This window comes from Pan paniscus, chromosome 8 (assembly GCF_029289425.2).
Source record: "Pan paniscus chromosome 8, NHGRI_mPanPan1-v2.0_pri, whole genome shotgun sequence".
Lineage (NCBI taxonomy): Eukaryota > Metazoa > Chordata > Mammalia > Primates > Hominidae > Pan > Pan paniscus.
Genome location: NC_073257.2, coordinates 109,669,040 through 109,694,602, shown reverse-complemented (window position 1 = coordinate 109,694,602; position 25,563 = coordinate 109,669,040). Strand labels below are relative to the sequence as shown.

At 53.7% G+C, this 25,563-nt stretch overlaps 1 protein-coding gene across 1 annotated transcript; it reads left to right on the top strand.

Annotated features, from left to right (window-relative positions):
* Positions 1-14,484: 14,484 nt before the first annotated feature.
* On the top strand, positions 14,485-19,725 carry SFRP5 (secreted frizzled related protein 5). The gene is made up of 3 exons (XM_003825684.6): positions 14,485-15,173; positions 16,740-16,817; positions 18,616-19,725. The coding sequence occupies exons 1-3, from the start codon at positions 14,645-14,647 to the stop codon at positions 18,960-18,962; spliced, it is 954 nt and encodes a 317-aa protein (XP_003825732.5). The 5' UTR covers positions 14,485-14,644; the 3' UTR covers positions 18,963-19,725.
* The last annotated feature ends 5,838 nt before the right edge of the window (positions 19,726-25,563 follow it).

Here is a 25,563-nt window from a genome sequence, read left to right as displayed (position 1 = left end):
CTGCATGGCCCTCCAAGGTGCACAGTGGCTCAAGGGCCCTGTTACCCCTCCTGTACCCCAGCAGCACCCCCACCACCACCACCCACTTGCTGTCCTGGGTGACTAAGACAGGTGCAGGGACAAATCCCGTCCAGCCCACTGTCCCTTAGCCAAGGTGGTGCCTCTGCCCACACACCCTCTGCCCCTCTCCCTGCCGACAGGTCAGTCCATGCCTCACCTACCCAGGGCCAGGCACTGAGCACCTTTAAAGTGTAGGGGCCCTTCGTGTCATCTAGTCCAATCCCCCAACCCCCCATTTTTTCAGATGTAGAAACAGCAGCCCAAAGAGGTGCAGTGACTTATCTAAGGACACAGAGGGGGCCGGACGCGGTGGCTCACACCTGTAATCCCAGCACTTTAGGAGGCCGAGGCGGGTGGATCATTTGAAATCAGGAGTTCAAGACCAGCCTGGTCAACATGGTGAAACCCCATCTCTACAAAAAATACAAAAATTAGTCTGGCGTGGTGGTGGGTGCCTGGAATCCCAGCTACTCAGGAAGTTGAGGCAGGAGAATCACTTGAACCCAGGAGGCAGAGGTTGCAGTGAACTGAGATCGTGCCACAGCACTCCAGCCTGGGCAACAGAGTGAGATTCCATCTAAAAAATAAAATAAATAAAGGCACAGAGGGAGCTGAGGGAGCCCTTTAGCCAGAACCCAGGTCTCCCGTCTCGTCTCAATCCAGCCTGCCCCCCCTGCCCTTCCCAGCTCAGTGACCGCCCCGGTAGCCACTGTGGGCTCCACCCTCCCTACCCAGACACTTGGGATTGGAACCTGGGCCAAACTTCCCAGCAATCTCCACTGGCCCAGCCCCTGAGGGAGCCTGGAGGAAGGGGCTTATCTCCACCTGTGTTGTGGTGTTGTCTCACCCCACCCCCACCCCACCCTGCCAGGCAGCCTTGATTAATGGGCTGGTGCTATCTTATCTCCCAGCTGCATTGGTTAGAAATTAATGGGGGTGGCAGGACTTAGGAAGAACACATTCTGCCCCCTAGATCAACCCGAGAACTCTGCAGGAGGGTGGGAGCAGGAGGAGAGCTCCAAGCGGACTGTTCACTCGCTGCCGTCCTGCTCTCCCATCCGAACCGGCTGAGCCACTGCAAAATAGGTAAAGCACCCAGGACGGTGCCCGGGACTTAACAGGGGCTCAGTGCATGGTAGCGTTGTTTCTGTTGCTGTTGTTAGTTCCGGGAGTCCTAGGCCAGCACCTGCCCTGGGGCTGAGCTGCCCCACAAGATTCCTGAACAGCCCGTGCAGCAATGAGGAAGTCACCACCCCACTCCAGCCTCAGGTGCTCCATCTGGAATGTAGGCACAGGCTTGGGGCTTAGAAACGGGACTGTAGATCTTACTTTTTTTTTTTTTTTTTTTTTTTCATTGAGGCAGAGTCTCACTCTGTCACCCAGGCTGGAATGCTGTGGTGCAACCTTGGCTCACTGCCACCTCCACCTCCCCGGTTTAAGTGATTCTCCTGTCTCAGCCTCCTGAGTAGCTGGGACTACAGGCGTGCGCCACCACGCCCGGCTAATTTTTGTGTTTTTAGTAGAGACGGGGTTTCGCCATGTTGGCCAGGCTGGTCTTGAACTCTGGACCTCAGGTGATCCACCCACTTCAGCCTCCCAAAGTGCTAGGATTACAGGTGTGAGCCACCATGCCTGGCCTATTTTCCTTTAAGAGGGAAATTGGGACCCAGGGAGGGGAAGTGCAGCCCCGAGGAGGACAGGGAATGGCAGGCCAGGGACTCACACTGGGTCTTTAGGCATCAAGTCCACGGTCCCTTCTGCCTCCCGTGACATGGGCCTGGGCCCAGGATGTTGTCACCAAACTCCTCTCAGGCCTTCTGGTTCCTCTGCCACACCTCGCCTCTTGGTTTCTTATCCAGAGCTGCTTTCTCCTAACAGGGCCCTGGCACCAGTTTAAAGGAGAAAAGGGTGTGAAAGTGTGTGGTCTTCTAGTTGAAGGGTGCTCGGTTCCTGTTTGCAAAAACTGTGGGGAAGAGAACTTATTGCCAAGTGATTTGGAATATTAACAAAAATTCCAGGAAGCCAGAAGCTGGGTAATACGAGTTGAAGGCAAAGAATGCACCTTTCCCTGACCCCGAGTTGCCTCGCCACATAACTAGGTCAACAGGGCATGGACCTCTTTGTCTCCAGCAGACCTTGAGCTGGCTTCAGAGCCCTCCAGGGTGGGTTGGCGGAGGACAAATCTCAGGCCTTTTCCATTTCTCTGATTTTGGCCCAATCTTAATTCATGGGGCAATAAGAAAAGCATGGCATCTCCACAAAGTCAGGACTTTGTTCAACTTGGGCTCCATCACTTACTGGCAGAGAGACCTTGAGTAAGTGAACTAAGTTGTTATAAGGAAGAAACAAGGTCACAGATGTGACTCCCAAACATACCGTAATGAGCCTTCCTCCCCAGGACCCCAGCAATTCTCAGCCGCTGTTCCCATGGGATCTTTCCTTAAGCACCAACCTCTGGGAAGTCTTAAGACTCAAGTCCTCATTAATAATAATACTAACGGGCTGGGTGTGGTGGCTCACACCTGTAATCCTAGCACTTTGGGAGGCCAAGGCGGGTGGATCATCTGAGGTCAGGAATTTGAGACCAGCGTGGCCAACATGGTGAAACCCCGTCACAACTAAAACTATAAAAATTAGCCGGGTGTGGCGGCTCACGCCTGTAGTCCCAGCTACTCAGGAGGCTGAGGCAGGAGAATCGCTTGAACCCAGGAGGCGGAAGTTGCAGTGAGCCGAGATCATGCCACTGCACTCCAGCCTAGGCAACAGAGTGAGACTTGGTCTCAATAATAATAATAATAATAATAACAATAATAACAGCCCGGCGTGGTGAATCACACCTGTAATCCCAGCACCTTGGAAGGCTGAGGTGGGAGGATCCCTTGAGCCCAGGAATTCGAGACCAGCCTAGGCAACATGGGGAGACCAGTCTCTATTTAAAAAAAAAAAAAAAAAACCTCAAGTCCTCATTAATAATACTACTAATGGCCAGGCACAGTGGCTCACACCTGAAATCCCCATGCTTTGGGGGGTCAAGGCAGGAGGATCACTTGAGCCCAGGAACTGGAGACCAACCTGGACAACATAGTGAGACCTTGTCTCTACAAAAAATAGGAAAACTTAGCAGGGCATAGTGGCGTGTGCTTGCTGTGCCAGCTACTTGGGAGGCTGAGGCAGGAGGATCACTTGAACCCAGGAGCTCGAAGCTATAGTGAGCTGTGATCGTGCTGCTGCACTCCAGCCTGGGCGACAGAGTGAGACCTTGACTCAAAATAATAATAATAGTACCATGCCAGACTCATTGAAGGGTGATTATGAAAACCCAGACAGAGGCTAGGGCTGGCTGCCCTCCCAGTACCCAGCATGTGTGAAGTCGAGTCAGATCTACCTGGGAGACTCCCCACTCTGTGACATTGGGCAAGTTACTCAATCACCTCTGAGTTCTCATCTGTAAATGGAGTGGGGGAGGGTGATAATAATAACACCCGTCTCATAGCATTGTCAAGAGGTTTAAATGAGATGATAAGGCACTTAGCCTAGGGCCTGGGCACACTAATGTCTGCCGACACCATCATTAATCATAGCCCTGAGCTGGGCGCTGGAGCAGATAAGGTGGCTGTGAACCCAACTACTTACCCCACACAGAGCGGGACAGGGAAAAGGACTGTGGAGGGGATGCCAGGTTGTGTGCAGCTTCCAGAAGGAAAGAGTTCTCATTTCAGCCTGAAGGAGGCCCACCAGCAGGGCCCTGGAGGGAGGCTGTGGCCGGCTGGGGCAGGGGGAGGCAGCGGTGGAACAAGGAGCAGGCACAGCCCCCTGGGAGGCTAGCACTTCCCATCCTGGTCTGCAGCCCACTGCCTCAAAATTGCCTGGGAGTCACAGGTGTTGAACTGGTATATGTGCAGTGGCCCCGCAATCTAAATATATACTTTAATCAGCTTCTATAGTGATTGCTTTGCACTATAAAGTTTGGGAACCCCTCTCCTCTCCTGGCTGGGGGGTGTGCCCATGTCAGCAGCCTGGTCTCAGCCAGCCTGGTCAAGCCTTGGCCCAGGAGACCAAGGACAATTCACAGCCACAGGAAGTTAATCTCCAAACCCTGTCTGCCCATCCTATCTCTTAGATTAAACAAAAAGACAAAACCCTGCGGCATATGCCAGGGTAAGGAGTAACAACCGGTACAGCACGGACATTGCCAGTTTCAGCAGATGCCCCATCAATCAGAACAGAACACCCAGAACCGCGCACACAGGGCACAGCCAGCTGCAGAGAGGCCCGGATGAGGGCCTAGGGAGGGTTCCCACTGGGCCCCCCACCAGCCCTAACCATACTTGCCCCTTTCATCTGTTTTATCTGTCGAGTTCCCACAAGCCACATCGTTTGAAAACAGGATGGCGCTACCCTAAAAACAACAAGAGTGAAAAGCATCGATCTAGCAGTGCATCTCAACAGGGGCTCTATCGGCTCTTGGGGCATGGCAGTTCTTGATCCTGCAGGGCTGTGCTGAACCCAGCAGGAAGTTAGCAGCCCTGGCCCTTCCCCTGAGTGCCAGCCCCAGGGGTCCTGAGGACTGAGCCCATGCCCCACCCCAGGCCGGACAGGCTATCCACTGGGGGAGAGGCACTGCTGTTCATAGCTCAACTCTCTCACTTTACAGGTAAAGCAGCTGAGACCCAAAAGCCAAGCCAGCCGGCCACAGGGCAGCAGGGTAGAGCTGGAAACAGACAGCTCCAGGAAGTGGGCTGAGCCCAGGCCTCAGCGACCAGCCTAAACAGGGCTCAGGTTTCCCAGAAGTGGGCAGAAGGGAAGTGGGGGCCCCTCTTCAGAGAGCCTTGGGTGGGCATCCATACCCCAAACTGCCAACTGGAAGAAGTAGGACTGGGTAACCCCTGCTGGGGCCTGAAGGATCAGCAGCCTGCACAGAGGAGCTATTCTGGGACCAGGCAAGGAGGCCAGGACCACCTCGGTGGCCCTAAGGGCAGGCATCCAGCTGTTCCCAGGCCCAGGCCCAGCTCCCTCCCAGCAGAGGACAATTGCTCCATTGGCCGGGGTTAGGGGGAAGAGCCTCAGTCCGCTACTTCCTCACCCTCACTAGCTGTGGCCATGCCGCTTCTCCACACCCTCACCCTCTCCTTAAGGAGGCCATTGTCTGCCCAGGATTCCCTGTCACTCCTGCCCCCACCCCTAACACTCCTGCCCTGGATTTCCCCTCCACAATCCTGCCCCCAGGGTCCTCCCTGGGGGTTCCTCACTTCCTCCCCTGGCGCCCAGCACAAAGTAGCCTGAAGCCTCTCTGACCTATTGTCCCGTGCCGGCAAGTCAGTTCCCCCTCCCAGCCTCTGTTTTTTATATTAATCAGAGATGCAGGGACTGCCAGCCGACTTCTGTTCAGCATGAGAGGAGTTCCATCCTGAGAGCTGTAATTCAGCCAAAAGCAAAGAAGTCTGCTGTTTTGTTTACAGCAAATGAACCCTTCTGTGTTGATTTGGGGAAACATGGAGAATCATTTATGAACCTTTAGTACCGCCTTCACAGCCCCTGGGTGGTCAGGAGAATATAGGAGAGCTTTCAGCTGCAACATTTTATAAATCTGGGGTCCCAAGGGCCCCACATAGCCATAGCCAAGGCAAAGCGGTGGGGAGGCCATGCCGCCCACCTCTTGTGATTGTACAAAACCCTTTGAATACTTAACACTAGCAGTTTTAAGCACTTTCAAGTACCTCTCATTTAATCTTCCAAAAAAATCTACGAAGAAGTTCTTCCTGTCCCTGTTTTGCAGATGAGGAAACTGAGGCACAGGGATTCATGTGCCTGAGTTCCCACAGCCCAGAAGTGGTAGAGGCAAAGCCTAATAGGCATAGGCAGCTCTCACTCTGCATCTGGTGCTCTTTCCAGCTCCCACAAAGAGCAGGCCCTGGGGCGCCTCTCCACCCATCTCCCAGGAAGTCACCCTAGTTGCAATGATAAGCTATTTGCGTATTTGTATATCAGCTGGCTCCCCCTCTACCTCTAGACAGTGAGCTCCCTAAAGGCAACAACCCAGCCAACTGGGTCAAACCTGCTGCAACCTCGGTGACTTGATTATCACGGAAGGGTCTGCTCCCCTAGGGCTGCCTTCCCCAGCATGCCAGTTTGGGTCAGTGTTCAACAGAGTGGCATTACCCCCCAGTCACTTCTCATATCCACAGGAGGAAGTCCTGGGTTCAAGTCCTGACTCTGCTGCTTCTTGGCTGTGTGACTCTGGGCAAGTTGCTGACCCTCTCTGAACCTCAATTTTCTCATATAACATGGGGATAATAATGCCTCCCTCACAGTACTATCCGGATGATGAAATGAAATAATATACGGGAGAGCAGGGAACATAATACCAAGCACCTAGGAGGCCCTAAACAAGTATTCATGAAAGGAAGGAGAAAGAGAGGCCGACCCACACTTAGGGAGCATGTCCATCACTCCCCAGTTGGCAGCAAGCACCGCAACTGACATATCACTCCACTCCACTCGGTCCTCACCAGCTCCCTGCTAGAATTTTCCTGATCTTCCTTGGGCCTCTCAAGAATTCCAACAGGTCCTGAAAAGGGTTCTGGGCTCCAGCCTGAGCCCATCTGGCTCCAAAGATTCCTTCCTTCTACTACTTCCTCCCACCGACTATTCATCCATCCGTTCAGTCATTCATTCACCACACATTTATGGAGCACCCATTATGTGATTGACAGGGGTCTGGGAGCAACTGAGATGAACAAGATGAGGGCATACCCTTGTGGATCTCTCAGTCCAGTGAGAAGCCAGGACGTTGATAAAATAAACACAGTTATATAATGACCAGTGTCATTATATATGCAAAGGGAGCTTCACGCTTCCAGACAGCGCCCAGCAAGGGGACCTGGCCTTGGGTAAGAGCTTTACCCAGAGCCTGGGTAAGAACTTTACCCGAAGAACAGTAAGAGCCACTGAGGGGCTTGAGCTGAAGGGTGAGACCATCAGGTTTGCAGTTTGAAATGATCTTGTTGGCTCTTGCAGAGTGGAAAACTGAGACTGCAGAGGGAGCAGGGAGGATGTGCGGAGAGCAAAAGGAGGGAGAACGCTGGGGGATATCAGAGAAACTGGGAGTGAAGAGCTACAGGATTTGGCGATGGTCTCTAAAGACCACTGTCATGCCCACATTCAATAATATTAACTAACAATTATACAGTGCTTACTGTTCACTGTCCTAAACAATTTTTAAAATTAACTCTAACCTCAACAATTCTCTAAGAAATTATTGTTATTAATATCTCCATTTTACAGATGAGGAAACTGGAGCACAAAGAGGTTAAATAACTTGCCCAAGGTCATGTGGCATTGCTAAAATCAGAACCCAGTCTGGCCCCAGAGTTCACGCTCTGAACCAAAACATTAGACAGCCTCTCCAATGTGCTTCTAACCAGTGTTGCCAACTGGCCACAGCCCAGGTACTCCAGGTGCGCTGGGAACCCAGGCAGAAGAGGAGAGCAGTATTCAGCCTTCTCTCCATCCATAGCCCCAACTAGAGAATGCCAGCAGTGCTCATCCCATCCCACCTGCCTTCATGCTTCAGACGGGCACACTTTGAGCTGGACTCAGCCCCAGGCCCAAAAGAAGCCTCGCCTCTGCTTTTGTTCCTCAAGCCATGTGAGATCAGGACAAGTCGGAGAGCCTCTCAGTGGCTAGGCTCATGGAAGGGAGGACCGAGGCTGGCCCCCCTCGTCAGTTGATTCAGTTGCCAGTAAGTCTCGCTCAAGCCCCTCTGTAACCAGCCTACCCAGCGATGCTGAGCAGGCCTGCCTGAACTGCCAACCAGAGCACAGGCTGCTCAGCAGGGAGGCCCTGCACAGCTGGGGGCCTCTGGGACAGACTTTGCAACCGACAAAAGCTAAAATGCAGGAAAGTAAAACAACTGGAGGTATGGTAGGAAGAGCTCTAGACTGCGGGCTCAGGAAGGCCAATTTTTAGTTTCCTTTTATAGAAAATGGTGGGGGACCAGGAGGGTGATGCTTGGGGACAGTAGGTGCCTGCCAGCACTGATAGTTTCATTAATTAGACCACTCACCCCAGTTTTTTAATGGGCACTTAATGACAGCTGCTATGAAGACACCACCCTAGCAGAGGAGCACTGGGATTGTAAAAGGCAGACAACTGGCCGGGCGCGGTGGCTCACACCTGTAATCCCAGCACTTCGGGAGGCCGAGGTGGGCGGATCATGAGGTCAAGAGATCAAGACCATCCTGGCCAACATGGTGAAACCCCATCTCTACTAAAAATACAAAAATTAGTTGGGCGTGGTGGCACGCGCCTGTAGTCCCAGCTACTCAGGAGGCTGAGGCAGGAGGATCGCTTGAACCCAGGAGGCAGAGGTTGCGGCGAGCCGAGATTGAGCCACTGCACTCCAGTCTGGTAACATAGCGAAACTCCATCTCAAAAAGGAAAAAAAAAAAAAGGGCAGACAATTCCAGGAGTCTGAAATAATGACAAGACCCTGTCTTACCACTTCAGTCATCCCAGCCCTCCTGGGGGCCCAAGCAAGCCTGTCCTGGCAAGGCCTCCTCATAGCCCGGGACAGGGGAGGCAACAGCGACCCTGGGGGCCTCCTTCCATTCCTCAGCCCCACCTCCATCATCATACCAAGCCCCTTCCATTATCTCATTGGATCCTCAAGATAAACCCACAGAGAATGCAGGGCAATGTGGTCCCCCCCACCGCACAGATGAGGCAACTGAGACTCAGGGTCTCAGTAAATTAAAAGGTAATTAAAATACTTTTGCTAGTAAATTAAAAAGGTGTAACTCAGGATCTTTTGAATCCCAGCTTGGTGTACTCCCCACTGCCCCACACTGCCTCTCCTGGGGGCCTTGTCAGGAGGCATAAACAGGGCAGATCTCCTGGCTGGCGGATCTGCTGCAGCACTGACCACAGAGCTACTACACAGGGCACTCTGCAGGGTGCTGCTGTCACTCATTATCTCAGGAAGCCTTCAGCAACCAGCACTACCAGTACATAGATGCTATTAACTCTATTTTATAGATAAAGAAACTGAGGTTCAAGGTCCAACATACACAGGCCCAAGGACACACCACTAGGAAGTGCTCAGAATTCAGCACAGGTCAGTCTGACTCCAAAGCCTAGACTATGCCTGCCGCACCACATACGCTGCCTTCCCGTGCCTGTGTACTCCACACCAACAAGGACCAAGTCTCTTTCACATCCATACCTGGCCCATAGCAGGTTCTATTTAAGTGTTGGTTCATGAAATCATTATTCTTAAGGCCTAAGGCATTAAAAGAAACAAAAAAGGATATTTCATACAGATAGAAGTTACAATTCAACCAGAAGCTATAATAATCATGAAGCTTTTATACACCTGACAACATAGCATTAAGGTATATAAAGCAAAAATTGATTTTAAAAAAAGGAAAAATTGCCAAACCCATATGCACAGTAGATTTCATACACGTCTATCAGAAATGCACAGATTAAGTAGCCCAGCAGTTCTCAAACATTTTGGTCTCAGAACCTCCTTGCACTCTTAAAAATTGAGACCCCAGGCTGGGCACGGTGGCTCACACCTATAATCCCAGCAGTTTGGGAGGCGGAGGTGGGTGGATCACCTGAGGTCAGGAGTTTGAGACCAGCCTGGCCAACCAACATGGTGAAATCCCGTCTCTACTAAAAATACAAAAATTAGCCGGTCATGGTGGCACGCACCTGTAATCCCAGCTACTCGGGAGGCTGAAGTGGGAGAATCGCTTGAACCCAGGAGGCAGAGGTTGCAGTGAGGTGAGACTGCGCCACTACACTCCAGCCTGGGTGACAGAGCAAGACTCCTTCTCAAAAAAAAAAAAAAATTGAGAATCCCAAAGAGATTTTGTTTACGTGGGTTTATACCTATCATTATTCACCATATTTGGAATTAATAATGAGGAAAAAGTTAAATGCATTAATGCATTTAAAATAATAAATGTTTATATGTTAATATAAATTTTTATGAAAAATAATTGTATTTTTCAAAACAAAAAATAATTTTAGTGAGAAGAGTGACATTGTTTTACATTTTTGCAAATCTCTTTAATGTCTGGCTTAACAGAAGCCAGCAGATTCTCATATATGCTTCCGCATTCAGTCTGTTGCCATATGTTGTTTTGGTTGAAGTATATGAAGAAAATTTGGCCTCACACATAAATGTAGTTGGAAAAGGGAGGAGTATTTTGATGGCCTTTTCAGTTAATTGTGAGTATGCTTCTTTGATACTACCCCAAAGACTGACATGTGTAGTTTCTTTCTTTTTTTTTTTTTTTCTTGAGACAAGGTGTCGCTCTGTCACCCAGGCTGGAGTGCAGTGGCGTGATCTTGGCTCACTGCAACCTCCACTGCCTCCCCTCAACAAACCCCACTCCCCAACCCCCACTCAAGTGTCGATCCTCCCACCTCAGCCTCCTGAATAGCTGGGACCACAGGCATACACCACCATGCCTGGATATTTTTTTGTATTTTTAGTAGAAACAGAGTCTCACCATGTTGCCCAGGCTGGTCTCAAAACTCCTGGGCTCAAGCAACCCACCCACCTCGGTCTCCCAAAGTGCTGGGAATACAGGCATGAGCCACCGCGCCTGGCCTGACATGTGTAGTTTCTTAAATGTAATGCAGAATCTGAAACCATATCAATAAGCTTCTCTTACCCAATTACCTTAAAATCCATTGGACTATCTTGTACCTTGAATGGGCATTTGAATTATGTACAGTTTTGACCCTGTATACCCCTCCGGAAAGAGTCTCGGGGTCCCCCTGGGGAACACTGACCATACTTTGAGAACCATTGAAATAGACAACAAAAGAGTGAAAAAATGTAGAATTTGATAACATAATTAGCAAGTTTGATCTAAGAGGTATTTATATAGAACTTTGCTCACAACAAACTACGAATACACTTTTTTTGAACAAATGGTCCCCTTTATCAGCTGGGGGAAAGGTCTGGACAGGCTGTGGATGCTCCAAGATGGACAGATGCCTGGCACAGTGCCCAGGTGTTCCACCTGCTGCTTAGGCCCTGGTTCGGCCTCAGCAAGAAGGGGCACTACATCAGAGAGCAGCCTTCTCCTGCCCAGGCTGCAGAACCAGGTCAAATGGCCACAGAGAGAGAGCTCCCCTGACAACAGCCCCATGGTGCAGCCCTCACCTCGGCTTGGTTCCTGTCAAGTTTCCCTCCTTGCATTCACCCTGTCCCGTGTCAGGGGCCCCTGGGGGTCCCCACGACAGAGCTGCCAGGTAAAGAGTGTCCATGCTCCTCTTCCAGGAGGCTTTCAGCCAGTCCCCTCTGCCCGTTACAGCCCTCGGAGCTGTCAGGTATGGACTCACAGCTCTCTGGTCATGCGCAGTTCTTACATAACCACCAGTAGAAACAAAGCCCTGCTCTGTCCAGGCCAGGTACTGGGACGCCAAGAACAGCACAGCCGACCAGCTGCCCAAGGAGGCAGCACTTTGCACAACCACCTGGGAGGCTCTAACACCCTGTCAGTGCCCAAGGCCACACCTCCCCTGGAGGGCAGGAGCCTGCCAAGCCTGGAGGGGTGGGAGAGTCAGGGTGCAGGGGCAGAACTGCTGTTCAGAGCCCCAAACCAGAGCCAGAACCAAGGCATCCAAGGGCTTTCAGAACACACACCACTTTCTTTCTTTCTTTCTTTCTTTCTTTCTTTCTTTCTTTCTTTCTTTCTTTTTTTGAGACGGAGTCTTGCTCTGTCTCCCAGGCTGGAGTGCAGTGGCATGATCTCAGCTCACTGCAACCTCCTCCTCCTGGGTTCAAGCAATTTTCCTGCCTCAGCCTCCTGAGTAGCTGGGATTACAGGCACGCACCACCACGCCCGGCTAAGTTTTGTATTTTTAGTAGAGACAGGATTTCACCATGTTGGCCAGGCTGGTCTCAAACTCCTGACCTCAGGTGATCTGCCCACCTCGGCCTCCCAAAGTGCTGGGATTACAGGCATGAGCCACCATGCCCAGCCACCACTTTCTTTTTTTGAGACAGGGTCTTGCTCTGTTGCCCAGGCTGGAGTGCAATGGTGCAATCACAGCTCACTGTAACCTCGAACTCCTGAACTCAAGCAGTTCTCCCACCTCAGCCTCCAGAGTAGCTGGGATTGCAGGCGCATGCCACCATACCCAGTTAACTTTTCTAATTTTTGTAGAGATGGAGTCTTGCTGTGTTGCCCAGGCTGGTCTCAAACTCCAGGGCTCAAGCGATCCTCTCACCTCAGCCTCCCAAAGTGCTGGGATTTACGGGCGAGAACAACTGCACCCAGCCCACACAGCACATTTTTACCCCAAAGTCACACGTCCCTTGGGGATCTAACATTCCTAGGTGTTCATTCTGTGTGTTGGCACTGTGCAGGGGGCTTTCTTTCCATTCACCTTATTTGCTTCTCACAGTAACTGCTGAAGAAATTCCATTTTACAAAGAAGGAAATGAGGTTAAGTACTTGCCCAAGGTCATACAGCTAATATGTGGCCAGGATCTGAACCTGGCTCCATCGTCTGCAGAGCCCAGGCTCTCACACCATTGCTACACTGCACTGCCTGGCCCTGCAGAGACCAGTCCTTCACCTTCTGAGTGGCCATCTGCATAACCTCTTCATGCTGGGGGCTGGGAGAGGGAGAGGGGAAAAGAAGGCCAAAGTTTACTCCACCTGGACCCCACTAGGTCATCCTGGACATCAAACACAGCTTGTCCCACCCTTGGGGCTCAGTGAGATGAGGCTTCTCCTGCCTCCTCTGCCTGCCTTGTATCTTTTTCTTACAACTAGATCAGAAGGAACAGAGCCATGTCTTTTGCACCTCTGTGTCCCCATGCATACCCTACCCCATGCCTTGCAGATAGTAGGTACTCTATGCATTTTCCGTGAATATTAAGGAGTGGCCCCTCACCCCTCTCCACTACCACTGCAAGGACAGACCCAGAGGAAGACAGGAGCCCTGGAAACATCCATTAGTGGGACTAAGGGGAGGAGCAGAGGGGGAAAGTGCCCAGTACTCCTGCCTTCCAGCAGAGCCAGCCCCCAGCTCCCCACGCCCTCCTAGGAGACACCTCCCCAAGGTACCCTCCCCACCAAAGACTGGGAGGTCAGGTGTCAGGCTAGGCTCTCAGGAAGGAATTCCCCTCCCTTCAAGCCTCCAGTCCAAATTCCTCTCAAGGGAGAGCCAATGAAAGGCAGGACTCAGACAGGAGAGAAAGACACCAAGCATGGGGCTCCTGAAGGTCCCCTCCCCTCTGATGCTTGCCTGGGTGCCCTGCTCAGACACACCATTAATTCCCCCTCCTCCCACTGTGTTCCCTACCATGGGTTGGAAGTTATCTTACCACAGGGTGGTTAAGCCCTGGCCTTTGTAGCCCAACATCTGGATTCAAATCCTAGCTCCTTCACATATGAGCTGTGTGGCCAAGGGCCAGTTACTCCACTTCTCTGAAACTCCCTATCCCCTTGGTCATTAGGCCTACAGACTCAGAATCCAGGCCTCCTGGTTGTTTCTGGGCTCTGACTCTCGAAAAAGACTATCTGGGTTCAAATCCCAGCTCTAATCTGTGCTTAACCTCTCTGCCGCAGGATCTTTATCTGTAAGGTGGGGACAATAATAGTACCTACCCACCATCTAGCCTTATTGTGAGAATTAGCTGAGGGAGTTTATGCAATGTGCTCAGATCAGACTTGGCACACAATTAGCACCCACTAAGTATTGGCTATCATTAGCAATAGCTGATAAGCTTGGAACGTACCTTGCACCGCACCTTGCACCGCACCTTGCACCTTGCACCGTCCCTGGCAGGTAGTAAGAGCTCACCAAATAGAAGCTATGATTACCTTCACCCCCACTAGACTATCCTGGCCCTGGAGGTGGGCTCTGGGTCATATCCATCTTTGATTCCCCAGCAGCCAGCATGGGGCCTGGCACCAAGCTCAATGAAGACCTGCCAGGAGGACCAGAAGATCCAGGGTGTGGGGTGGCACGAGCCTCCCACCAGGGAGAAGAGGAACCGAGGTGTCGGGGAAGAGAAAACAGAGCAGAGGGAGAAAGGCCAAGGCAGAGAGATAAGCAAGTGAAGTGAGTGAGAAAAGGAACAGGAGAGGCTGTGGCGGAGAGAGAGAAGGAGGAAGGATGGAGAAGGCGAGGGTCGAGGAAAATGCCCAGGGAGGCAGGGAGCCCTGGGGAGAAACGCTGGGCGAGGCCAGGGCCGCGGCAGGGGAGCCGAGCCGGGAGAGGGGCGCAAGACCTGGCGCTGGGCGGGACGCTCGGGCAGGGTGCGGGAGGGGCTGAGGGCCGCCCCCACTGCCTCCCCGCCTTGGAGCTGGGGCCAGGCGGCCGGAGATTGGCTGGGGCGCACGGCGAGGCCCGGGCTGGAGCCCCGAGGTGGGAGGCGCCAGGATCAGTCGGGGCGCCCGCAGCGCAGGCTGCCACCCACCTGGGCGACCTCCGCGGCGGCGGCGGCTGGGTAGAGTCAGGGCCGGGGGCGCACGCCGGAACAACTGGGCCGCCGGGCACCGAGCGTCGGGGGGCTGCGCGGCGCGCACCTGGAGAGGGCGCAGCCATGCGGGCGGCGGCGGCGGCGGGGGGCGTGCGGACGGCCGCGCTGGCGCTGCTGCTGGGGGCGCTGCACTGGGCGCCGGCGCGCTGCGAGGAGTACGACTACTATGGCTGGCAGGCCGAGCCGCTGCACGGCCGCTCCTACTCCAAGCCGCCGCAGTGCCTTGACATCCCTGCCGACCTGCCGCTCTGCCACACGGTGGGCTACAAGCGCATGCGGCTGCCCAACCTGCTGGAGCACGAGAGCCTGGCCGAAGTGAAGCAGCAGGCGAGCAGCTGGCTGCCGCTGCTGGCCAAGCGCTGCCACTCGGATACGCAGGTCTTCCTGTGCTCGCTCTTTGCGCCCGTCTGTCTCGACCGGCCCATCTACCCGTGCCGCTCGCTGTGCGAGGCCGTGCGCGCCGGCTGCGCGCCGCTCATGGAGGCCTACGGCTTCCCCTGGCCTGAGATGCTGCACTGCCACAAGTTCCCCCTGGACAACGACCTCTGCATCGCCGTGCAGTTCGGGCACCTGCCCGCCACCGCGCCTCCAGGTAGCGCCGCCGCCGCCGTCCCCGCGCGCTCCGACGGCCCTGCAGCTCCCCTAGCACAGCTCTACGAACCCCCCAAGAGGTGCAGCTCCCCCCCTCCGCCCACACACACACACACACACACACACGCTGTCCTAGCTCAGCCCAGCGCCCCCGGAATTATCCCCCACAGCCTTCCCGCCTTCCCACCTCCCCAGGGAGTGGCAGCGTAGTGCCTCCCGGCGGCTCCAGACCTTCCCTCTGGCTCTCGTTCCCTGGAAACCCCTGGCACCCCTCTCAGTACCCACCCAACCAAGCTGCTGAGAATCCCCCAATGCCGTCCCCCCAATCCTGGGACGTCCTGATAAATGCCTTATGACCCCTCTCAGCCCAAGAATGCCTGGGGTCGTTAAACAATGCCTTTCACCTGGATCCCGAGGCACCAAAGCAAGCATCATCCCCACTCCGTGTTGGGACCTTGGGAAGAGAGGAGAGGTGAGGGAAGGGATGTGGAGAAAGACTGGGGACTAAGAATGTTCTGGACTATGATCTGCGTCCCCGTTTTCTGTACCTGGAACCCTAAGATCTCCACCCTCTTCCCCAGTTCCCCTGGCTGGGAGTCATTCGGGTAAGGCTCAGTGCGGAAGGAAGAGCAGATTAGGCTCTGCCCCTAAAGAGAAGCCCTTAGGCAAGTTCCTTGACTTCACTGAGCCTCAGTTTCCCCATCCATAAAATAGGAAGCCATCCCAGGCTCATGAAACCTATGAGGTCCTAAGTCCCTCCTCCCACCCACACCCTCAGTCCCCTGAACCCTAATTTCTCCCTGGTCTCAGCCTCCCCTTTTCTGTGCTGGTCCACATAGCTCTTCCAGGCTGGCTCCATGCCCTCTCCCCCTTCCTCCCCGTCTGCTGTCAGACTTGAGTAACCGCTCTGGGCCTTGGTTCCCTTTTCTCCAAAATAGGAGTAAGGGCTGGGCGCAGTGGTTCACACCTGTAATCCCAGCACTTTGGGAGGCCAAGGTGGGTGAATCACTTGAGGTCAGGAGTTCTAGACCAGCCTGGCCAACATGGTGAAACCCCGTCTCTACTGAAAATACAAAAATTAGCCGAGCGTGGTGGCACACGCCTGTAATCTCAGCTACTCGGGAGGCTGAGACAGAAGAATCGCTTAAACCTGGGAGGCAGAGGTTGCAGTAAGCTGAGATTAGAGAGCCACTGCACTCCAGCCTGGGTGACAAAGCGAGACTACATCTCAAAAATAAAATAGGAATAAGAATCCCTACTTCATAGGGTGAGGATGAGAGGAGATAAAATTTAAAAGACAATGCACATCATGGCTGCAGCCGCCAGGGTCATGGGGCAATCACTGTGCCCACCTGGCAGTTTTGTCACTGCACAGCCTGTCTGGTGATTGTCAATCACTCTGTGAGCAGGTAGTGATATGATTGCCATCATCCCATCTCCTGATAAGGAAGTAGAGGCTTGGCAAGGGGAAGTGGCTGGTCAGTGAGGAAGCCTGCACCCCAAGTGGCTCTTGGAACTCCAATCCCCTCACCAACTGTCCCCCAACCCCACCCCACTCTCTCTTCAGTGACCAAGATCTGCGCCCAGTGTGAGATGGAGCACAGTGCTGACGGCCTCATGGAGCAGATGTGCTCCAGTGACTTTGGTGAGTGTGGGGCCCACGCTGCCACTGTCCCGACATCACCCCCAGCCCCTCTTTCTTGACGCACACGGGAACATACATACCCACATCCATCACAGTGAATCCCAACAGTTTTTGCATCATGGCTCCCATTTAGAAGCCAATTATAACCATAAACCCTTTCCCAAGAGAAATGCACCTCTTTCTGCATCATCTCAGGACCATCACAAGTCCCCTAAGGCCATGGGCCTTGGGCCTCAGAAACCACCCCGGCCAGGGCTCCCACAGCCCTCCCTTGGTGTCGTTTTCAGAGGGCCCTCCATGACTGGATCATCTCTGTGGATAGTGCAGGCTTAGCCCAGAGATGGATGGAGCCAGGTGGGGAGTGATGGCTCTAGGATGGAAGTGGAGCACCCTTGTCCATGGGTACCTCCACCTGGGACTCAGCACACCTCCTGCCAGCGGAGCTGTGGTCACCTGTCCCCACAGCTTCATCCCAGAGCCTTCCCATTTTCTGGGACAATCCAGCCAAGTCCGGTCAGGACCTGGCTCACACATGGGCCACGCAGTCCAGTGTGCGATCTTTGCCAAGTCAGTTCCCTGTTTTGTGTCTTAGCCTCCCTGTCTATAAAAAAAGAAAAAAGGAGATGATAATGAAGTCCTTTCTTCAGAGGAGTCTTTTATGTTGGTAGCCTGTTTGGAAAGAGAATACTGCTATTGCAAGGGGTGTATGTGTGTCAGAGAGAGAAAGAGAGGGGGAAGGGGACATAAAGAGAAGGAACAAGATTTTATGACAATTTCCTGCCAAGAGTGGGCAGTTATTCTCTGACTTCTCCCTGGCCCCACAGAGATGGGGGCCCAGAAGCCTGAAGAAGGGAGAGACCAGCCCGAGGGACTCCCCACCCCACCCTGAGGCCCAGGACTCCTTAGGCTCTCTACGCCCACTGTAGGGTGACCTGCACCATGGCTCTCTGGGCACAGACCCTGCCTGCATCCTAGCCCCCCAAAGGAAAGGAGTTAGGGTCTCAGTGCCTCCAGCCACACCCCCTGCCCCACTCCTAAACATAGCACAAACACACTCCCACCCACCGTACAATCTCTCACACACATACACATTACTGTACAGTGGTGTGTTCACACCAGCAACAGCTGAACTGTGTGTATCTATTCCCAGCTCCACACCCAGTCATGCGGTCAGTTATGGTGGGAGTATTTACCCCATGGATGTCAATGAATGCAAAGCAGGGCTCCCTGTCCACAGAGCCAGCTGTTAAATATTTGCCAGCCCACCACTGTTCCAACCACACTCACCGTGTGTGCATGCACACACATATACACACCCCATATATACTCCATACCATACACTCACACACAGCCAGAAATCCCAATGGGAATCATCCCCAGAGATCAGGAAGTCCAGCCTCCCTCCATCACAAGGATCCCCTTCCAAGCAGTCGGCCCCAGTCCCATCCACTCCTTATCCCCTCCCTGGGGAGCCCCACACGCTGCTCCATCAAGAGCTCTCCACCCTGCCTTTGGTGTCTCAGAAGGGCTTGGACTCTCGATTCACGCAGGTCACAAGCTCTCTACCCCTCATTTCCCCTCTCCTGCACCTTGAGGATGAAACGTGATGCTGTCCTTGAGAATGCAGCATAAGTGCTTCATAAATATGAAAATGTGCCCTACGAGCTCCACCCTTCCAAGCCCCGCAGGGCATCAGGCTCCCCCAGCCCGAAGGTCCAGAACACACAAACTCTGTGCCCACCAGCATCCCACACAGATCTGACCATTCCCAACTTGCCCCTGTCCTTTCTTCCCACAGTGGTCAAAATGCGCATCAAGGAGATCAAGATAGAGAATGGGGACCGGAAGCTGATTGGAGCCCAGAAAAAGAAGAAGCTGCTCAAGCCGGGCCCCCTGAAGCGCAAGGACACCAAGCGGCTGGTGCTGCACATGAAGAACGGCGCGGGCTGCCCCTGCCCACAGCTGGACAGCCTGGCGGGCAGCTTCCTGGTCATGGGCCGCAAAGTGGATGGACAGCTGCTGCTCATGGCCGTCTACCGCTGGGACAAGAAGAATAAGGAGATGAAGTTTGCGGTCAAATTCATGTTCTCCTACCCCTGCTCCCTCTACTACCCTTTCTTCTACGGGGCGGCAGAGCCCCACTGAAGGGCACTCCTCCTTGCCCTGCCAGCTGTGCCTTGCTTGCCCTCTGGCCCCGCCCCAACTTCCAGGCTGACCCAGCCCTACTGGAGGGTGTTTTCACGAATGTTGTTACTGGCACAGGGCCTAAGGGATGGGCACGGAGCCCAGGCTGTCCTTTTTGACCCAGGGATCCTGGGGTCCCTGGGATGTTGGGCTTCCTCTCTCAGGAGCAGGGCTTCTTCATCTGGGAGAAGACCTCAGGGTCTCAGAAAGTAGGCAGGGGAGGAGAGGGTGAGGGAAAGGTGGAGGGGCTCAGGGCACCCTGAGGCGGAGGTTTCAGAGTAGACGGTGGTGTCAGCTCCAGCTCCCCTCTGTCGGTGGTGGGGCCTCACCTTGAAGAGGGAAGTCTCAATATTAGGCTAAGCTATTTGGGAGAGTTCTCCCCACCGCCCCTGTACGCGTCATCCTAGCCCCCCTTAGGAAAGGAGTTAGGGTCTCAGTGCCTCCAGCCACACCCCCTGCCTTCCCCAGCTTGCCCATTTCCCTGCCCCAAGGCCCAGAGCTCCCCCCAGACTGGAGAGCAAGCCCAGCCCAGCCTCGGCATAGACCCCCTTCCGGTCCGCCTGCGGCTCGCTTCCCGGGGTTCATTCCTCAGCCTCTGCTTCTCCCTTTTATCCCGATAAGTTATTGCTACTGCTGTGAGGCCATAGGTACTAGACAACCAATACATGCAGGGTTGGGTTTTCTAATTTTTTTAACTTTTTAATTAAATCAAAGAAAACAATAATTGGTTTGGACCAGGTGGTTTCTTTGTCAGCTGGTTCCCAAGAGGTGGGGGGAGAGGGAGGTTTAGAATGGAGCTTCAAAAAGAAGCCCTTATCTTAACCCATGGCCTGGCCACATAGAACTCCTTGGAATGCCTAAGAAAAGCAAGGCCTGTGTTTTTGTAGTACATAGCAAGGGTCACCCTGTCATTCTGACCGCTAAGTGAGGGATGGAGATGGCCGTTCTTTTGTCCCTGAGGAGGAATGGAGGTGCCAAGTTCCCAGCTTTCTCCTACAGTCAGAAGACTCCCATGGTCCTGCAGCAGCTCCCCGAGGAGGTCAGGGCCTGATCAGAGGAGTCCAAGAAGTTGGGGCCACAGGGAACTATCGTGAAAAGCCTGAGGCCAAAGACGTGTCACTCCTCCCCTTCGGCTTTCACACACCGCGGGCACTGCTCCTTACCTGTCCCTGGTCCAGCAGCATGAGCATCACCTGGGAGCTGGTTAGAAAGACAGCATCTGGCCGGGGGTGCAGTCGCTCATGCCCATAATTCCAGCAGCTTGGGAGGCTGAAGCGGGAGGATCCCTTAAGCCCAGGAGTTCAAGACCAGCCTGGGCAACACAGTGAGACCCTAACTCAACAACAACAACAAAGAAATGCAGACCTGCTGTATCTGAATCTGCATTTGAACACATAAACATTAGAATCATCTAGGGAGCTTTTATAGAATCCTGCACCCTACTCTAATGCAATTAAATCAGAATCTCTATAGGGTGTTCAGGAGTTGGTGTTTTTAGATGCTCCCTGGGGTGATGTGTAGCCAGGATTGAGAACTACTATCTAGATAAGGTGACAACTGAGACAGGGAGAGGGCAAGGGGCTGAGGGGGTGCCCCAGTGGGCTCAGAGCAGATGGAGGCTGCTGCCTTGAGGTGGATGGGCAGGGAGGGGAGACAGCTTGGGAGGCGAGAAGCCACCCCCACTCTAATGGGCAGACTATGGACAGGGCAGTGCCAGGAAGGAGCTCCCTGGGGGGGGTCTGTCAGCAGATGCCAGATGTACCCAGAGCAGGGGGCTAGGGGCACCCCCTGAGGGGCTCTCCCCACCGGTGGGGGTAAAGCTGGGATGCTGTCCAGTCAAGGCCTGGTGTTCCTCCAAGACAAAGGAGCCTCATTCTCTGGAGCTGAGGAAAGCCTTGGCTTCCGCTCCCAGAGGTGAACATCACCTCAGGGAAATGACTCCAGAGGGGCCAGGGGCTGAGTTCTTCTGTGGGCCATGAGCGCACATTCGCCTGAGGTCTGGCTAGCAGGTGGTCCAACAGCGCGCCCATAAATCACCCCGGGCAGGCAGGTGGCCTCGCCGCAGGTCAACAGCTGCACAGGCCGCCTTGTTCCTCCCTCACCTACCCGCGCCCAAACCCTGCCCAGCGCACCTGGCTCCCTGAATCTGCGCCTTGTCTCCCAGCCTCCTACCCTGACCAAATGTTTACGGACACTTCTGTGGTCAACCAGGACCAGGGATGATTTTCCATGGCACACACAGGACTGGGTCTGCCCTGGCTGAAGTACTACACTGACTTCTGCCAGATGCTGGCAGCTGTGGGGCAGCAGGGCGAGGGGAGGACTCCCTTAGCCCATCCCGTGAAGCCCAGGAAGGCACTCCTCTACCCCCACAAGGGGTCAGGGCCCAGCTTGAAACATCTGCTGTCCCCCAACATCTGCTGTCAGACTCGCCAAGAATCTCTTTTCTGGGACCAAGAAGAATCTTCCCAAAGACCAGGGAGGTCCTTCCAGGCTTGAGCCCCACCCTTCATTCCCTTCAGTCACACAAGACTCCCTCCCGCTGGCTGGAGACCCAGCAGCTGTGCTGCCCCAAGAGCACCTGGGTGCAGTGAACGATGCAGTCCCCAACCACACATAACAGAAACCCCGGGAACCGAAACCCCAGCTTCTCCACACAAGAGGGGTGGAGGTGGACAGGTGGGAGGTCTATGTCCAACTGCCTTCCTGCTCTGCCATGGGGTGACGTTTGCTCTCGTGGTTATAGACAATGCCTCCTTCCAACTTCTCCACCACATTCCACACAGCAAGGTGGGGAAGGGCAAGGAGCACAGCTTGTCAGCTGCCTCTGGCCCCTTTGATCAGGAAAACAGAAATTTCCCCAGCAATCCCACCTAGTAGATTTCCACTTCTAGCTCACTGGCCAAAACTAAGTCACATGGCCACCCCTAGGTGCAAGACAGCAAAGGAAGTCAAGCTTTTTCAGCTGGGGACAAAATCAGAGTTCTAATAAAGAACAGGACAGACGGGAGGAGGCAGCTGAACACTCCGTGTTGGGGTGAGAAGAGGCAGATACAGTCCAGTCCTGGCTTCTAATCCTGTGACTTAGTGACTGCGTGACATCGAGAATAGTGCCCAGCTGTAAAATGGAGTAAAAATGTCTACTTCACAGGGTTGCTGAGGGTTAAGTGGGAAAATGCATGAAAAGTACAACGCACAGCATGTAGATGTCCATTAAATGGTAATGACTATTTTTATTAACCAAAAGCCATGACCTAGCAGTGCCTGTCCATAATAGGTGCTCAGTAAAATTCCTAATTGATTGATTAATCAACTAAGAAACAATATCGGCAAGAAGGCAGGGAAAAGACAAGAGTATCTTATCTAAAAGCCAGAACGCTACTTTGAGAAGAGAGCTAGAACCTACATTTGGGGTTTTGCTTCAGAAATACAGGTGGTGGTGTAAGCCAGTATCAAGCCAATATCAATAAATATCAAGGCCATGATGGGTGGCAGGCACTACTCAAAACTTTTGCATATGATCTTTTCTCTTTTTTTTTTTTTTTGCCTGGGCTAAACACAGTATTACAATCGTGGCTCACTGCAGTCTCAACCTGCCAGGCTCAAGCAATCCCACTGCCTCAGCCTCCCAAGTAGCTGGGACCACAGAAGCATGCCACTATGCCCGGCTAATCTCTTATTTTTCGTAGAGTTGAAGTCTCATTATGTTGCCCAGGCTGCTCTCAAACTCCTGGACACAAGCAATCCTCCCTCCTTGGCCTCCCAAAGTGCTGGGATTACAGGCATGAGCCACTGTGCCTCACCCAGCTTTTGCATTCTAATTTAAGCCTCCCAACAGCCATTTGAGGTAGTGGCATTTCAGTGATGGTGGCTGAGGCTCAGAGAGGTTAAGGAACTTGTTGGAGGTCACACAGCTTGCACATGGCAGTGCTAGAATTTGACTTCATGCTCTTAACCACTATACTACTATCGGTAGGGGCAAAGCCAAGGCTCAGGGGTGCAGGCAGCCATGCTTCTGCCAGCCTGCCTCACAGGAAGATTTCTGGGAGCCCTGTTCCAATCCCACTCCAAGAGTCCTGACAGAGGCAGAGGAGCCAGTGGCTTTTCTCCTAATTCCCAAAGACAGCCCACCCCCCAACCCCTTCTCCCCTCTCAGCCCTGCCAGCATCCAGCCTTAGGTCTCCACAAAGGAAGCTCACATCCCACAACTGTTTAGTCGCCTGTAATCCTGGCTGAAGTTCACTCCTGCGGAAATGTAACATGGGGGGGTGGTTGCTGCTGGAATGTGTGTGGCTGGGACCCTATGTCCCAGCCCAGACAGCAGGCTCTGCTGGGGCTGTGAAGAACACAGGCAGCCAGGGGAATCCGGAATCCCCAGCCCCCAGCTGTGCCAGAGAATGGAATGTGCTGCTCTGGGGTGTTGAAACATACCCGACCAGGCCGGAGGTGGGGTTGCTGGGAGCTGGGGGAGCTCCGGCCACAAGGCTGCCTCTGTTCTTGTGGCTGAGCCCATTTCGCTAGGGCTGGGGGTGGGAGGGAGGAGAGGAGAGAGGCCGTGCTTAGTGGGTAGGCCTTCTTGTTAGCTCAGTGGCTAGCTCCTGGAGCCAGTGGGGGCCAGACAGACAGAGGGGGAGGGTGGCACCCAGGATTGCTCTGTTCCTCCAAAGGTTCTCTTATGAGGCCTCTGCAAGCTCATGTGGCATAATTCACATCCTGGCTCCACGACTTACTAGCTATGTGACCTTGGGCAGGTTCCCTAACCTCCCCACACCTCCTTTTACTCATCAGTTAAACAGAGTTAACAACAGAACCTACTTTTGGAGATTGTCATGAGGTCTCGATGAGATGATGCACTCAGCATGGTGCCTGGCACAGGTGCTCCATCAATGTAGGTGTTATCCTGAGGGCCACCAGCTGTAAGACAGATGCTGGGCCAGGGCCTCTCTTAGGGGGTGCCTCAAAGGTTCCAGGGAGACAAGGGGATGAAGACAGAACTTCATATGGCTTCAGCCCCGAGGGCTGAAAATCCTGAAGATCCCAGAAACCACTGCCAGCTCAAGGTCGGCCATGGCTCACGGGAGGCTGCTCAACACAACCAACCACAAAAAGGATTGGCAGAGCCCTCAGCCCATGCCAGGCTGTGGGAGCTGGAGCCCCAGACCTGCCCCAGCAGGCACGAGGGCTGCAGCAGAGTCTGGTTCCCCCTCCCCTCCTCAGGGGCCTGAGAACAAATTGTTTTTTTTTTTCAAACATGGACAGTTTGTCTTCTAGGCCACCCACGTGCAGGTCCTCTCCATGCTGTGGATGCAGCCAGTTGTGAAGCACAATCCCGCCGTGACTTCGCTTCCCAGCGGTACCTGCAATTTAAAGTTATGTCCCCTGCCTACTCTCAGGGGCACCTCAAGGGGACAAGGCCCTCTAGCATCCCCTTCTCTGAGGCTGTTACCCAAGGATGGAAACTCATGCTTCTCCCATCTCTGTAATCCATGCCTGCAGGCACAGACTTCAAGTTACTGCTGTTATGGTTGAGATTTCACCAACATTTGGCATTTTCATTTTCCAAAAATAAAATGCATTGACTGCTTTTCCAAACTACACTTGTGCCTCTCTGATACTTTTCTCTGAAGAATAATCTAAAATTACACTCTGGTTTAAAAAAAAATAAATCACTGTTCTAAGCCACCCAGGACAGAGCTGTTTGTCCTCTGAAGGTGGCCAGGATGACAGGAGCCAGCATGTCCAGCATGCCAGGCACCGGGCCCCATGCCTCCCGTGGACTCTCTCATTTCTCTCACAGCACCCGCACAAGCTATGCATCACCATCAGGTGCACTTTCCAGAGGAGGAAAGCACAGTGAGCCTGGGGGCAGCACCCCTATGCCAATGGGCCCCAGCACCGCTCCAACAGATGGTAAAGGGGTCCAAGCATGGAGGTGGGCCACAGCAGGCGCCAGGCACCACCCTCTACTGCTGCAGGGACTCTGCTCCTACTTCAGGGGAACAGTGCCTACCTCAGAGTTGCTGCGAGCAATAAATGAGATACTGCACGCAAAGCCCGCACCAGTGCCCAGCACCCAGCCACCCACCACCCACCTGCCCCAGCTCAGGGCATGGCTTGCACTTCCCATCTCATGTCCAATCCTCTTTCCTGCTGCTCTCAGCCTCCCTGAAGGCTGACCCTTTCTGGCTTTCTCAGAGGGATTAGTTAAAATCTTTCCATTGTAAAGCCTGCATTGTTTGGGGTTTACCAAGTTCTAGTCCCAACCCCAACCCCCAGTGCTGGGCCCTCACAATTGGGTCACAAGACTGGGCCTCAAGTCAATCCGACAAGCATTTGCTGAGCCTCTCCTGCGTGCAAGGCACAGCTTTCCTCCTCTTGGCCCCCAGCTCATACCCAGACCAGGCTGCAGCCCCCACGCCCCTGCCACCATGGTGCCCCAAAGGCCCGCCCCTCAGCCTGGTCCTGCAGGAATTGCCCAGGCCTGCAAAACTCCAGCAGTGCCAGAGAGATCTGGTTTTCCAGCCTCAGGGAAAATGCCAACACAAAGACATGACAAAAACAA

What these genes read in the sequence shown, in the direction of transcription:
- SFRP5 (XM_003825684.6), top strand. Translation starts at nt 14,645, where the DNA reads ATGCGGGCGGCGGCGGCGGCGGGGGGCGTGCGGACGGCCGCGCTGGCG. An exon ending in GCCCGCCACCGCGCCTCCAG is followed by an intron (nt 15,174 to 16,739) that starts GTAGCGCCGCCG and finishes CTCTCTCTTCAG; the next exon opens with TGACCAAGATCTGCGCCCAG. An exon ending in GATGTGCTCCAGTGACTTTG is followed by an intron (nt 16,818 to 18,615) that starts GTGAGTGTGGGG and finishes TTCTTCCCACAG; the next exon opens with TGGTCAAAATGCGCATCAAG.